Source organism: Entelurus aequoreus, linkage group LG07 (assembly GCF_033978785.1).
Source record: "Entelurus aequoreus isolate RoL-2023_Sb linkage group LG07, RoL_Eaeq_v1.1, whole genome shotgun sequence".
In the NCBI taxonomy this organism is placed as follows: Eukaryota; Metazoa; Chordata; class Actinopteri; order Syngnathiformes; family Syngnathidae; genus Entelurus; species Entelurus aequoreus.
This window is the reverse complement of record NC_084737.1, coordinates 9,410,790-9,425,381: the sequence shown is the minus strand read 5'-3', so window position 1 is coordinate 9,425,381 and position 14,592 is coordinate 9,410,790. Positions and strand designations below refer to the sequence as shown.

Genomic DNA, 14,592 nt, shown 5'->3' with positions numbered 1-14,592 from the left:
CACTGAGTACATAATAGTCCCACATTATGCCACTGAGTACATAATAGTCCCACATTATGCCACTGAGTACATAATAGTCCCACATTATGCCACTGAGTACATAATAGTCCCACATTATGCCACTGAGTACATAATAGTCCCACATTATGCCACTGAGTACATAATAGTCCCACAATATGCCACTGAGTACATAATAGTCCCACAATATGCCACTGAGTACATAATAGTCCCACATTATGCCACTGAGTACATAATAGTCCCACATTATGCCACTGAGTACATAATAGTCCCACAATATGCCACTGAGTACATAATAGTCCCACAATATGCCACTGAGTACATAATAGTCCCACAATATGCCACTGAGTACATAATAGTCCCACATTATGCCACTGAGTACATAATAGTCCCACATTATGCCACTGAGTACATAATAGTCCCACATTATGCCACTGAGTACATAATAGTCCCACATTATGCCACTGAGTACATAATAGTCCCACATTGGGGTAAATTGAGGACATTGACAAATGCTGGAAAGGTAAGGGGTCACTCCCCCTGGTGCCGCTGAACGTGTGTCCGCAGAAATGCCTTCGAAGAGAAACATTTACCACAAACCGGACAGCGAAAGGGTTTTTCTCCCGTGTGCCTTCTCATGTGCACGTTCATATTACTCTTACAGGAAAAATGTTCCCCGCACACTGAGCAACCGAAGGGTTTTTCCCCCGTGTGCGTCCTCACGTGCACCGCCATGCACGACTTCAGGGCGAAGCGTTTGCCACAGACCGAACAAGCGAAGGGCTTCTCGCCGGTGTGCGTCCTCACGTGCGACACCATGCACGACTTCTGGGAGAACCCTCGGCCGCAGAGCGGGCAGGGGAAGGGTTTCTCCCCCGTGTGGGTCAGCATGTGCCGCTTCAAGATGGACTTGCGAGCGAACTCGTGGCCGCAAACGGAGCAAGCGAAGGGTTTCTCGTGTGTCCTCATGTGCGCTCGCATTTGAGTCTGGAGAGAGAATGTCTCCGCGCAGAGCGAACAAGTCCAAGTCGCCGCGCCCGCGTGTGTGCGCGCGTGTTCCTCCAAACGGCTCTGGCAAGAAAAGCCTTCGCCGCACACGGAGCAGATGAAGCCATTTTTAGCCGCGTGTGACGTCTTCCTGTTGCCGAGAGTCTGCGCCGTTTCCGCGTCGTCACTTTCTGACAGGGGAGCTAAGATCTTGTCCGCCGGTGGTCCTCCACGCTGGTCTACGTCGCCTTCTGTTGCCTGGCGTCTTGGAGACTCCGCCCCTCGGTCCTCCCCACATGGACGGTGATGAAACGGCGAGGACTCGGGGGATTTCTCTTCGCCGCTCTTCAAAGAGACACCAGTGAGTGGCACCTCGGTGAGACCGAGGAGACCTTGTCCCCCCTGAGTGGTCCAGACGTCCTCCTCTTCCTCTTCCTCTTTAACATAGGGCTCCAAAGCGGCGCTGCCCCACTGCGGCGGAGGGGGGCGTACTTCCTGATGTCCAATCAGCAGCTGGACATCTGCAAGAAAAAACACTTGACGCACTTTTTGTGTCTTTTTACACATTGAAATCAGAAAGGACACGCGTTTCCGGAAGTCCGGATGCGGATTTTTAATTTTTTTTTTTTTTTTGTCCTGTCCAGCTTCTCAGGCAAATCCTATAGTTGATGTAGATGCCCATATCGGCTGTACAAATGTTAGAATAATTGTTTCTAAATGATCACAAAAGCTTTGTACTACATTGAGTTCCTGGCAGGGGGACGGGAGCTGTCTTTGGGGCCTACCAGGAGGAAGGCTTGTAAAACTCCACTAGGACTTCAAAGCGGACAGATGGCAGGATCTGCCCAATTTCCAGACGAACTCTTTTTGAAGTATTTTACGAACTCTTTTTGAACTACTTTATGGAACTCTTTTTGAACTATTTTACGACCTCTTCTTTTGAACTGTTCAGTAACCAAAGGCAGCGCTGTTTACGACCCACTTCCCTCTGGAAGCAGCTGTGGTCAAGTAGGGGGGAGAAAGTCAAATAAAGAAGGAGGAGTGCAATCTTTTGGCAGAGCGTGGGTGACACTGTAAGAGGTTACAGGTCGACACGTTTTCTCCTCAATATTGAGTCCAAATTTAATTCTGCCTCTGTTTGATTTTTTGCCTCTTGTCTTGTTTAATAGATGTCATCAGTGTTTGAACCTGACACAAATTTACTTTACAAAAGAGAAGTGCAGGATACTTCTCTTGCTGCCTTATTTGTATTTGACTTTATTAAATGTATTTATATTATCATTTGGTGCAGCCGGGCTGGAGCAGGACGGGATAGAAAGAGAAAAAAAAAAGGAAGACAGAGGGGGAAATTGTGGGGACAAGAGGGGGATTAGACAGAGAGACAAAAACAACAACAGCAAACACAACAATAACAACAACAATAGAACAACATCAACAAATAGGATATGTACAAATATGATGGTAAAAGTGCTAGCTAAGAAGCAGTCAGTGAAGTAAATAATAACACAGAAATAACAATGAGCATTATTACACTACAAATGGATCAATACAAATACCAATAGAAATATCACCATTGATAATGAACAATACCAGTAATTACCTCTATTATCAACAATACAGTTGTTCAAATGCAGCAATACATATATGTACTGATAACTAGAGATACAAAAGAAAGCAGAAAAATGGAGGGGAAGGAAGAGAAGCCAGCTTTATTAACCTTGTAGATTGTTATAGTAACAATAGGTTAAGTAACCTCTTTAAGACCAAGCTGTTTGTTTACATGCTTTTTTTATTCTCTTTGCTATTTGGGCTTATTGGACCCTAATTAGAATTAAAAACTAAGAATCATCTTTTGATATGATGTACTTAGTCCATAAGTACACAAACGTGTACTTCATGTTTAGTGATGTACTAATTCTTATTTTTACACTTTTTTTAATCCAAATTCCATTGTATGCTATACTCTTCTGACACCACCAGATGGCAGTATAAGTGTCCACATAAGCGGCCGTAAGACCCCAATTCAGTAGCAGACACAATTTTGGAAAAAAGAGCTAAAAGGTGCTGTCCACGCATGTGGCCACTAAGCCTTTAGAGGTTTTTAAGCTTTGTCAGTGTGCCATGTGTTACCCAATTTACCCTAGGGCAGGCCCGGGCAATTATTTTGCCTTGGGGGTGCCAAATTTAGAGAAAATAATGTGTCTGGGGGCCGGTAAAGCACATGAACAATAACAAGATCTGATAGCTCAGTTACAGTTCATTTTTATTACCTATTCGGTGTTATATGAGTTTTAGAATAGAATAGAATAGAATACAATAGAAAGTACTTTATTGATCTCTGGGGGAAAATCAGCACCACAGTTCGCTCACAATAGACAATAAACACTTAGGTATTTTTCACATGTGAATAATATAAATACAGTCTATTATACAGCATTATTCACATGTGAATAACATAAATACAGTCTATTATACAGCATTATTCACATGTGAATAATATAAATACAGTCTATTATACAGCATTATTCACATGTGAATAATATAAATACAGTCTATTATACAGAATTATTCACATGTGAATAACATAAATACAGTCTATTATACAGCATTATTCACATGTGAATAATATAAATACAGTCTATTATACAGCATTATTCACATGTGAATAATATAAACACAGTCTATTATACAGCATTATTCACATGTGAATAACATAAACACAGTCTATTATACAGCATTATTCACATGTGAATAACATAAATACAGTCTATTATACAGCATTATTCACATGTGAATAATATAAATACAGTCTATTATACAGCATTATTCACATGTGAATAACATAAATACAGTCTATTATACAGCATTATTCACATGTGAATAATATAAATACAGTCTATTATACAGCATTATTCACATGTGAATAATATAAACACAGTCTATTACACAGCATTATTCACATGTGAATAACATAAATACAGTCTATTATACAGCATTATTCACATGTGAATAACATAAATACAGTCTATTATACAGCATTATTCACATGTGAATAACATAAATACAGTCTATTATACAGCATTATTCACATGTGAATAACATAAATACAGTCTATTATACAGCATTATTCACATGTGAATAATATAAATACAGTCTATTATACAGCATTATTCACATGTGAATAATATAAATACAGTCTATTATACAGCATTATTCACATGTGAATAATATATATACAGTCTATTATACAGCATTATTCACATGTGAATAATATAGATACAGTCTATTATACAGCATTATTCACATGTGAATAATATAAATAAAGTCTATTATACAGCATTATTCACATGTGAATAATATAAATACAGTCTATTATACAGCATTATTCACATGTGAATAACATAAATACAGTCTGTTATACAGCATTATTCACATGTGAATAATATAAATACAGTCTGTTATACAGAATTATTCACATGTGAATAATATAAATACAGTCTATTATACAGAATTATTCACATGTGAATAATATAAACACAGTCTGTTATACAGCATTATTCACATGTGAATAATATAAATACAGTCTGTTATACAGCATTATTCACATGTGAATAATATAAATACAGTCTATTATACAGCATTATTCACATGTGAATAATATAAATACAGTCTATTATACAGCATTATTCACGTGTGAATAATATAAACACAGTCTAATACAACTTGTCTGACTACCTCAGTGAAAGCAAACATGTTACATTTTGTTGTTTTGGTTCATTGCATTACAATGGTTACATTATTGGACTTGTTTGTACTGCGAAGGTCATGTAATGTATCATTTGTAACCTTTTTTACGACTTAATAAACACTTAGGTATTTTTTAAATGTGAATAATATAAATACAGTCTATTATACAGCATTATTCACATGTGAATAATATAAATACAGTCTATTATACAGCATTATTCACATGTGAATAATATAAATACAGTCTATTATACAGCATTATTCACATGTGAATAATATAAATACAGTCTATTATACAGCATTATTCACATGTGAATAATATAAATACAGTCTATTATACAGCATTATTCACATGTGAATAATATATATACAGTCTAGTATACAGCATTATTCACATGTGAATAATATAGATACAGTCTATTATACAGCATTATTCACATGTGAATAATATAAATAAAGTCTATTATACAGCATTATTCACATGTGAATAATATAAATACAGTCTATTATACAGCATTATTCACATGTGAATAACATAAATACAGTCTGTTATACAGCATTATTCACATGTGAATAATATAAATACAGTCTGTTATACAGAATTATTCACATGTGAATAATATAAATACAGTCTATTATACAGAATTATTCACATGTGAATAATATAAACACAGTCTGTTATACAGCATTATTCACATGTGAATAATATAAATACAGTCTGTTATACAGCATTATTCACATGTGAATAATATAAATACAGTCTATTATACAGCATTATTCACATGTGAATAATATAAATACAGTCTATTATACAGCATTATTCACGTGTGAATAATATAAACACAGTCTAATACAACTTGTCTGACTACCTCAGTGAAAGCAAACATGTTACATTTTGTTGTTTTGGTTCATTGCATTACAATGGTTACATTATTGGACTTGTTTGTACTGCGAAGGTCATGTAATGTATCATTTGTAACCTTTTTTACGACTTAATAAACACTTAGGTATTTTTTAAATGTGAATAATATAAATACAGTCTATTATACAGCATTATTCACATGTGAATAATATAAATACAGTCTATTATACAGCATTATTCACATGTGAATAATATAAATACAGTCTATTATACAGCATTATTCACATGTGAATAATATAAATACATTACACATTTACAGTACATGTACAGTCAAAAGGAACATATGTTTTATGTTGCACCATTGCACCAAGAAAAATTCCTAGTTTGTGAACCCGTTCTCAAACAATGGCAATAAAAACTATTCTGATTCTGAAATATGAACGCGAAGGGTAAAAAAAAAACGCACCTATAATCTGATATATGTGATATATCACTAAACTTTAGAACTTTGTTGTAAAAATGTCCTTCCACGTCTGTCCCTGACACCCACATTTCAGGCTCTGTGGAAAAACTATGTGGAAACACTCCCCACCCACACTGCTTGGTGCCTCGTCTGAGCTGCTGTGACTTACATTACCATAGTAACTCATTATATTTCCATAGTAACTCATTATATTTCCATAGTAACTCATTATATTTCCATAGTAACTAAATAAGTAAATAATGCAGTATAATAGACTGTATTTATATTATTCACATGTGAATAATGCTGTATAATAGACTGTATTTATATTATTCACATGTGAATAATGCTGTATAATAGACTGTATTTACATTATTCACATGTGAATAATGCTGTATAATAGACTGTATTTATATTATTCACATGTGAATAATGCTGTATAATAGACTGTATTTATATTATTCACATGTGAATAATGCTGTATAATAGACTGTATTTATATTAATCACATGTGAATAATGCTGTATAATACACGGTATTTATATTATTCACATGTAAAAATACCTAAGTGTTTATTGTTTATTGTGAGCGAACTGTGGTGCTGAATTTCCCCCAGCGATCAATAAAGTACTTTCTATTCTATTCTAGTGTTATGCTGCATTCTGTTTACTTCAAACTAGTTTTGTACGATAGCTGTATAATAGACTGTATTTACATTATTCACATGTGAATAATGCTGTAAAATAGACTGTATTTAAATTATTCACATGTGAATAATGCTGTATAATAGACTGTATTTATATTATTCACATTTGAATAATGCTGTATAATAGACTGTATTTACATTATTCACATGTGAATAATGCTGTATAATAGACTGTATTTATATTATTCACATGTGAATAATGCTGTATAATAGACTGTATTTATATTATTCACATGTGAATAATGCTGTATAATAAACTGTATGTATGTTATTCACATGTGAATAATGCTGTTTAATAGACTGTATTTATGTTATTCACATGTGAATAATGCTGTATAATAGATTGTATTTATATTATTCACATGTGAATAATGCTGTATAATAGACTGTATTTATGTTATTCACATGTGAATAATGCTGTATAATAGACTGTATTTACATTATTCACATGTGAATAATGCTGTATAATAGACTGTATTTATATTATTCACATGTGAATAATGCTGTATAATAGACTGTATTTATATTATTCACATGTGAATAATGCTGTATAATAGACTGTATTTATATTATTCACATGTAAAAATACCCAAGTGTTTATTGTGAGCGAACTGTGGTGCTGAATTTCCCCCAGCGATCAATAAAGTACTTTCTATTCTATTCTAGTGTTATGCTGCATTCTGTTTACTTCAAACTAGTTTTGTACGATAGCTGTATAATAGACTGTATTTACATTATTCACATGTGAATAATGCTGTATAATAGACTGTATTTATATTATTCACATGTGAATAATGCTGTATAATAGACTGTATTTATATTATTCACATGTGAATAATGCTGTATAATAGACTGTATTTATATTATTCACATGTGAATAATGCTGTATAATAGACTGTATTTATATTATTCACATGTAAAAATACCCAAGTGTTTATTGTGAGCGAACTGTGGTGCTGAATTTCCCCCAGCGATCAATAAAGTACTTTCTATTCTATTCTAGTGTTATGCTGCATTCTGTTTACTTCAAACTAGTTTTGTACGATAGCTGTATAATAGACTGTATTTACATTATTCACATGTGAATAATGCTGTAAAATAGACTGTATTTAAATTATTCACATGTGAATAATGCTGTATAATAGACTGTATTTATATTATTCACATTTGAATAATGCTGTATAATAGACTGTATTTACATTATTCACATGTGAATAATGCTGTATAATAGACTGTATTTATATTATTCACATGTGAATAATGCTGTATAATAGACTGTATTTATATTATTCACATGTGAATAATGCTGTATAATAAACTGTATGTATGTTATTCACATGTGAATAATGCTGTTTAATAGACTGTATTTATGTTATTCACATGTGAATAATGCTGTATAATAGATTGTATTTATATTATTCACATGTGAATAATGCTGTATAATAGACTGTATTTATATTATTCACATGTGAATAATGCTGTATAATAGACTGTATTTATATTATTCACATGTGAATAATGCTGTATAATACTGTATTTATGTTATTCACATGTGAATAATGCTGTATAATAGCCTGTATGTATGTTATTCACATGTGAATAATACTGTATAATAGACTGTATTTATATTATTCACATGTGAATAAGGCTGTATAATAGACTGTATTTATATTATTCACATGTAAAAAGTACCTCAGTGTTTATTGTCTACTGTGTATTTATTTTGCACGAAAAAACACATTGAACAAATTCGTCAAAGTACAACAACATTCAAGTTTGATTTAAAAAAAAAATATATATATATATATATTTTTACTTAAAAAAAAGAAAATACGCTTCCGCCCCACTTGTGTCACATCATAACTGGCCGCCATGTTGGATGCTATTGTTGATGTACTGTAAATAATTGGTTGTGAGATGTAGTTGCGTGTGTTGACAGCAGCATTTTGGTTGAAGATATTAAAAAAAGGTTTACCTTGTGATACATTGTGACAATTACCTTGTAAAACATGGTGACAATTACCTTGTAAAACATGGTGAGTCGTGTGCACATCTTCCCGCTGCTGTCGAAGTCTCGCGCTCTCTCTTGTTCGAGAAAGTTCCTCCTCGTACGACGCTATCGTTCGCTCAAACAGCGCGAATATTTCTTCAGCCGCCGCCGCCAGTCGCTCCTTTATCAAATCTTGTAACATTTTTTCAACAAGGTTGTTTACTTTTGTTAAATGGCGACAGTCTCCCGCGTGCTGCTCATCTTTTCGCAGCGAGGCCTACTTTCGCCTTTTACGTCTTGAGCGGAGGCTTTACGGCAGCGGAAACAACCGTGACGTCACGCGGCGGCCATCTTGCGGCGGTATTGAATATAACCTCATGATACTATTGGCTGAGTTTTATATTCATAAATGTAAGTTTCTCAATACCCGACCTGTTTTTTTGTGCCTTTAAAAAAGAATTAGAACTCCACGTTAAAACACTCTCTACCTCTAACAACCAAAAAGCTGTGAAAACGATGATGCTGTGTTCCAAATTTTAAATTATTTACTGAACTTGCGTGAGCCAATGGCTTTGCACTTTGTTTTATATATATATATATATATATATATAAACTAAAATATAATGCTATATATATATATATATATATATATATATATATATATATATATATATATATATATATATATATATAAACTAAAATATAATGCTATATATATATATATAATATATATATATATATATATATATATATATATATATATATATATATATATATATATGTAATATAAAACTAAAATAGAATGCAATATATATGTATATGTATATAAACTAAAATAGAATGCTATATATGTATATATATATGTATATATATAAAAACTAAAATAGAATGCTATATATATACATATGTATATATATACATAATATATATATATATATATGTAATATAAAAACTAAAATAGAATGCAATATATATGTATATAAACTAAAATATAATGCTATATATGTACATATATATATATGTATATATATAAAAACTAAAATAGAATGCTATATATATACATATATATATATATATACATATATATATATATATATATATATATATTGCATTCTATTTTAGTTACTTTATTGAGTTTACAACCACCTGGCGCTGTTTTGTACTGTTTTTGATTATTATTATTTCTCAATTGTTTGTAAATGTTGCAATTTATAAATAAAGGTTTATAAAATATATATATATATATATATATATATATTTAAATAAATAAATAATAAAAATAAAAAAATTACAAAAAAAAATATATATATATATATATATATATATATATATATATATATATATATATATATATATATATATATATATATGTATATATATATATATACCATGAATTGTTTTACGTGGACCCCGACTTAAACAAATTGAAAATGTATTGGGGTGTTACCAATTAGTGGTCAATTGTACGGATTATGTACTGAACTGTGCAATCTACTAATAAAAGTTTCAATCAACCAATCAAATATATACTTTCCGACCGATTGTAGCTGAGATAGGCTCCAGTTGGGATAAGCGGTAGAAAATGGTTGTATATATATATATATATATATATATATATATATATATATATATATATATATATATATATATATATATATATATATATATATATATATACATATATATATATGTATATATATTGCATTCTATTTGAGTTACTTTATTGAGTTTACAACCCCCTGGCGCTGTTTTGTATTGTTTTTGATTATTATTATTGTTTTTGATTATTATTATTTCATCGAGGATTGGTCACCGCAAACTAAGCAACTGAAGGTGCGTTTGCATGATTGACGCCTTTTACCTTCTTTTACCGCGAACACTTATAAGGTTTTTCTTCCTTGCGCGTCCGCACGTGTGCCATCAAAGTCGGCTGAATGTTTCGTGGTGTGTTGGCTGCATCGGACCTGATACAACAACTAAGACACTCATCAGTGGCAGGCAGAAATAAACAACTTTATTAGGAAGTACATCATGCAAGAACAAAGAGGTACATTTTTCTCATGTAACACCAATTATCGTAAATTACGGACCTTAATCGGCTACTTTTTTCTTAAGCATTGGATTGTGCGGCTTACAAAACAGTGAGGCTACTTTATGCATTTTTATTTGCTCGAATTAGTTTTCAACAGAAACTGAACGGGTGCGTTATTGCTGGTGCTGTGGCGCGGTATTTCGGACGAGTTTGCTCACTGCAGGGTGAACATCTACAGCACTTCCTTCTGTTTAGTGCTTTCGACCGGAAGTACAAGTGCCGTTCTGTCTTCTAATCATCCATAGCGTTTCTACTTGTATGGATTCTTCACTCATCACTCCAAACATTGTTTGCAAGTTTGACAATATGACAAAAACAACTCATACTTGGGAAACCGTCACATGTGTGATGTCTATAGCAGTGTTTTTCAACTACTGTGCCGCGGCACACTAGTGTGCCGTGAGATACGGTCTGGTGTCTCGTGGGAGATTATCTAATTTCACCTATTTGGGGTAAAAAATATTTTTTGCAAACCAGTAATTATAGTCTGCAAATGATGTGTTGTTGTTGAGTGTCTGAGTAACCACGTAATACTCTTCCATATCAGTAGGTGGCAGCAGGTAGCCAATTGCTTTGTCGTTATCACAATATGCAGACGACAGCGGGAGGCAGTGTGCAGGTAAAAAAGGTGTCTAATGCTTAAACTGAAAAATAAACAAAAGGTGAGTTCCCCTAAAAAAAGGCATTGAAGCTTAGGGAAGGCTATGCAGAACGAAACTACAACTGAACCGGCGACAAAGTGAAGAAAAACAGAATGCTGGACAACAGCAAAAACTTACAGCGTGTGGAGCAGATGGCGTCCACAAAGTACATCCGTACATGACATGACGATCAACAATGTCCCCACAAAGAAGGATATAAACAACTGAAATAGTCTTGTTTGCTAAAACAAAGTAGATGCGAGGAATAGCGCTTTAAAGGAAGACATGAAACTGCTACAGGAAAATACCAACAAAACAGGAAAAGCCACCAAAATAGGAGCGCAAGACAAGAAGTAAAACACTACACACAGGAAAACAGCAAAAAAGTCCAAATAAGTCAGGGTGTGATGTGACAGTACACCTACTTTGAGACAAGAGCTATAGTGTTGCATGCTTAGTTATGGTTTAAATTCATATCCCACGACTTTTTATTGTCAATATCGAGTTCCATATTTTAATGATTTCTGCTGGTGGTGAGCCTTTGGATTTTTTCAATGAAAAAAATGTGCCTCGCCTCAAAAAAGGTTGAAAAACACTGGTCTATAGGAGTGTTTTCAAGCATGTGCTATCGTAATGTAATCAAGCTAGCGTTGTTAGCATTGGCATTAGCATTATTAACACACAAAGGTTTGCATTGTTCCTGCTTCCTGGATTCCCCAAACGTGACCGTGGAGTTATTGAGTCTGTTTATCTAATTGGGAAGCTACCGTACGCAGCTGGTGGGTCCATGGCGATGACTTCTGTTTTGTTGGATCAGCCGTTTTACTGCCGTGCTACAGGCACCTTTTGGAAACAATTAAGGTATGTTTATAAACATTTACAAAACATTTCTGTGTAAATAACTCATTTCACAACGTATATATCTGCGGCTTATAGTCCGGTGTGGCTTATATATGGAACAATACCTTTTCCTTTTAAAAATGTAGTGGGTGTGGCTTATATAGCGGTGCGCTCTATAGTCCGGAAAATGCGGTGATACATTCATCTGTTATTTTTTCATGAAAAGAAGATATCATGAAGACTTAGGAGAGGAAAGACGGAGTCTTACAAAGAAAATAAATAAACCAAATATCAATTTGTTCATGTTTCAGCCCAGAGTGGAAAGCAATATGTGTTTTCTCCTCATAACGGACTCTGGGGAGAATCTTACATCCCAAACTGAACAATTAACTTTTTTCTCCAACGTGTGTTCTCTGGTGTCGGATCAAAGATGCCTTCACAGCTAAACCTTTGCCACAAACTGTGCAAATGAAAGGTTTTTCTCCAGTGTGCGTCCTCATGTGTTTGACCATGTACGACTTATGAGAGAACTGTTTGCCGCAGACAGAGCAACCAAAGGGTTTTTCCCCGGTGTGCGTCCTTTGGTGGACAATCAAGGAAACCTTTCTAATGAAGGTTTCGTCGCATATCGGGCAAGGAAAAGGTTTCTCCCCCGTGTGCAGTCTCATGTGAGACTCCATATTCCCTTTGTGGTTGAATCCTTTACCGCAAATTGAGCACCTGTAGGGTTTTTCTCCCGTGTGCGTTCTCATGTGCGAGAGCATGTGGAACTTCCGAGAGAAGGTCTTGGCGCAAACGGAACAACTGAAGGGTCTTTCTCCTGTGTGCGTTCTCATATGTCGAGTCACAGCGGTCTTATCGGAGAAGCTTTTAGCACAAAAAGAGCAGGCAAAACATTCCATACCGGATTCCTTTTCGGGGCAATCAGAGAGTTCCATGCCAGTGTGGGTCCTCAAATCACCTTCACAGTCTGTATCGCTACTCAAAGGTTCCCGGACGTCGTCCCCGTCGTCCTCCCCGTGAGAGTGCGACGTCTCGTCGCTGTCTGCCAGTGGAGAGAAGAGGTCGTCTGCTTGTGGCTCGTCTTCGTCGTCCTCCGCCTTCACAGAGACAACAGTCAGTGGCAACTTGCCGAGATCCTCCTCCTCCGCCTCTAGAAGACCCTCTCCCTGCTGGTTGGTCCACAGGTCCTTCGCTTCTTCCTTAATGTGGGGGGGCTGCTGGTCTCCTGCAGGACACAAACACACGTTAGCTCAGTCTAATATCGTCAAATAAACACCATTTTCGTGTATGTTTATTTTTAAGACTTTTTAAGTATATACTAAGGTTGTACGGTATACCGGTACTAGTATAGTATCGCAGTTCTAATGAATCAAAAACGGTACTATACTCTGTTTGAAAAGTACCGGTTCCCGATTTATTATTATTGATTAATTTCGTGACATTGCTGGTTGTACCAGCAGAGGAGCATGTTGGGCAGCGCGCGCACACAGAGTACTTACAAGCAGACACAGTGTGTAGACAGAAAAGGTAGAATGGACGCATTTTGGTGTAAAAAGTAAAGATAAAGGTGAAGTTATAACACTGAAACACCCTCAGGAAGAGCTGCTTTAAGACAAGGCTAGCTAGCTAGCAGCTAACATCCATCCACAGTGTTTTAGCTACTTCTAAATCCCTAATCCTGGCCTCCATGGCGACAAATAAAGTATGTTTCTTACAAGTAGCATTATCACTGGAGGAGGAGGAATAGCTAAACATGCTTCACTACACACCGTAGGAGGATACAATAGCTCACCGCCGTCACAATGTAAACAAATGCCATGGGTGGATCTACACCTGACATCCACTGTAATGATACCAAGTACAATAGTCGATACTATTATCATTGAATTGATTTTTTTTTATTGTCACAAAATATTTTTTCCTTTTTTAAAATTCATATTATGTTAATAAATGCTTTAAAATGTAATATCGGAAATGATCGGTATATTTTTTTTTTAAATTATCTGTATCGTTTTTATTTTTTAACTTTTTTTTATTAAATCAACATAAAAAACACAAGATACACTTACAATTAGTGCACCAACCCAAAAAACCTATAACAGTTAATTTTACTCATTTTCATTCATTACTAGTTTCTATGTAACTGTTTTTATATTGTTTTACTTTCTTTTTTATTCAAGAAAATGTTTTTAATTTATTTATCTTATTTTATTATTTTTAATTAAAAAAAAGGACCTTATCTT

The 14,592-nt window shown here is 34.4% G+C and overlaps 2 protein-coding genes across 3 annotated transcripts in view; both read right to left on the bottom strand.

Moving 5' to 3' along the window:
- Positions 1–254: 254 nt before the first annotated feature.
- LOC133652943 (oocyte zinc finger protein XlCOF6.1-like) lies at positions 255–9,055 on the bottom strand. The gene is made up of 2 exons (XM_062051901.1): positions 8,807–9,055; positions 255–1,526 (listed from the first exon to the last, which is right to left on the bottom strand). Exons 1-2 carry the CDS (start codon positions 8,973–8,975, stop codon positions 550–552), a joined length of 1,146 nt encoding a protein of 381 aa, XP_061907885.1. The 5' UTR covers positions 8,976–9,055; the 3' UTR covers positions 255–549.
- A 1,717-nt stretch (positions 9,056–10,772) lies between these two features.
- LOC133652941 (gastrula zinc finger protein XlCGF8.2DB-like) overlaps positions 10,773–14,592 on the bottom strand; it is a 4,831-nt gene continuing 1,011 nt past the window's right edge. The window contains exons 2-3 of one of the 2 annotated variants that reach the window (XM_062051899.1): positions 13,251–13,574; positions 10,773–12,339 (exon numbers count right to left, since the gene is read on the bottom strand). In XM_062051899.1, coding sequence (XP_061907883.1) covers positions 12,329–12,339; positions 13,251–13,574 — 335 coding nt within the window. In that variant the 3' untranslated portion in view covers positions 10,773–12,328. Of the gene's footprint in view, positions 13,575–14,592 lie in introns of both variants that reach the window. The other variant, XM_062051898.1, reaches the window with a different exon arrangement.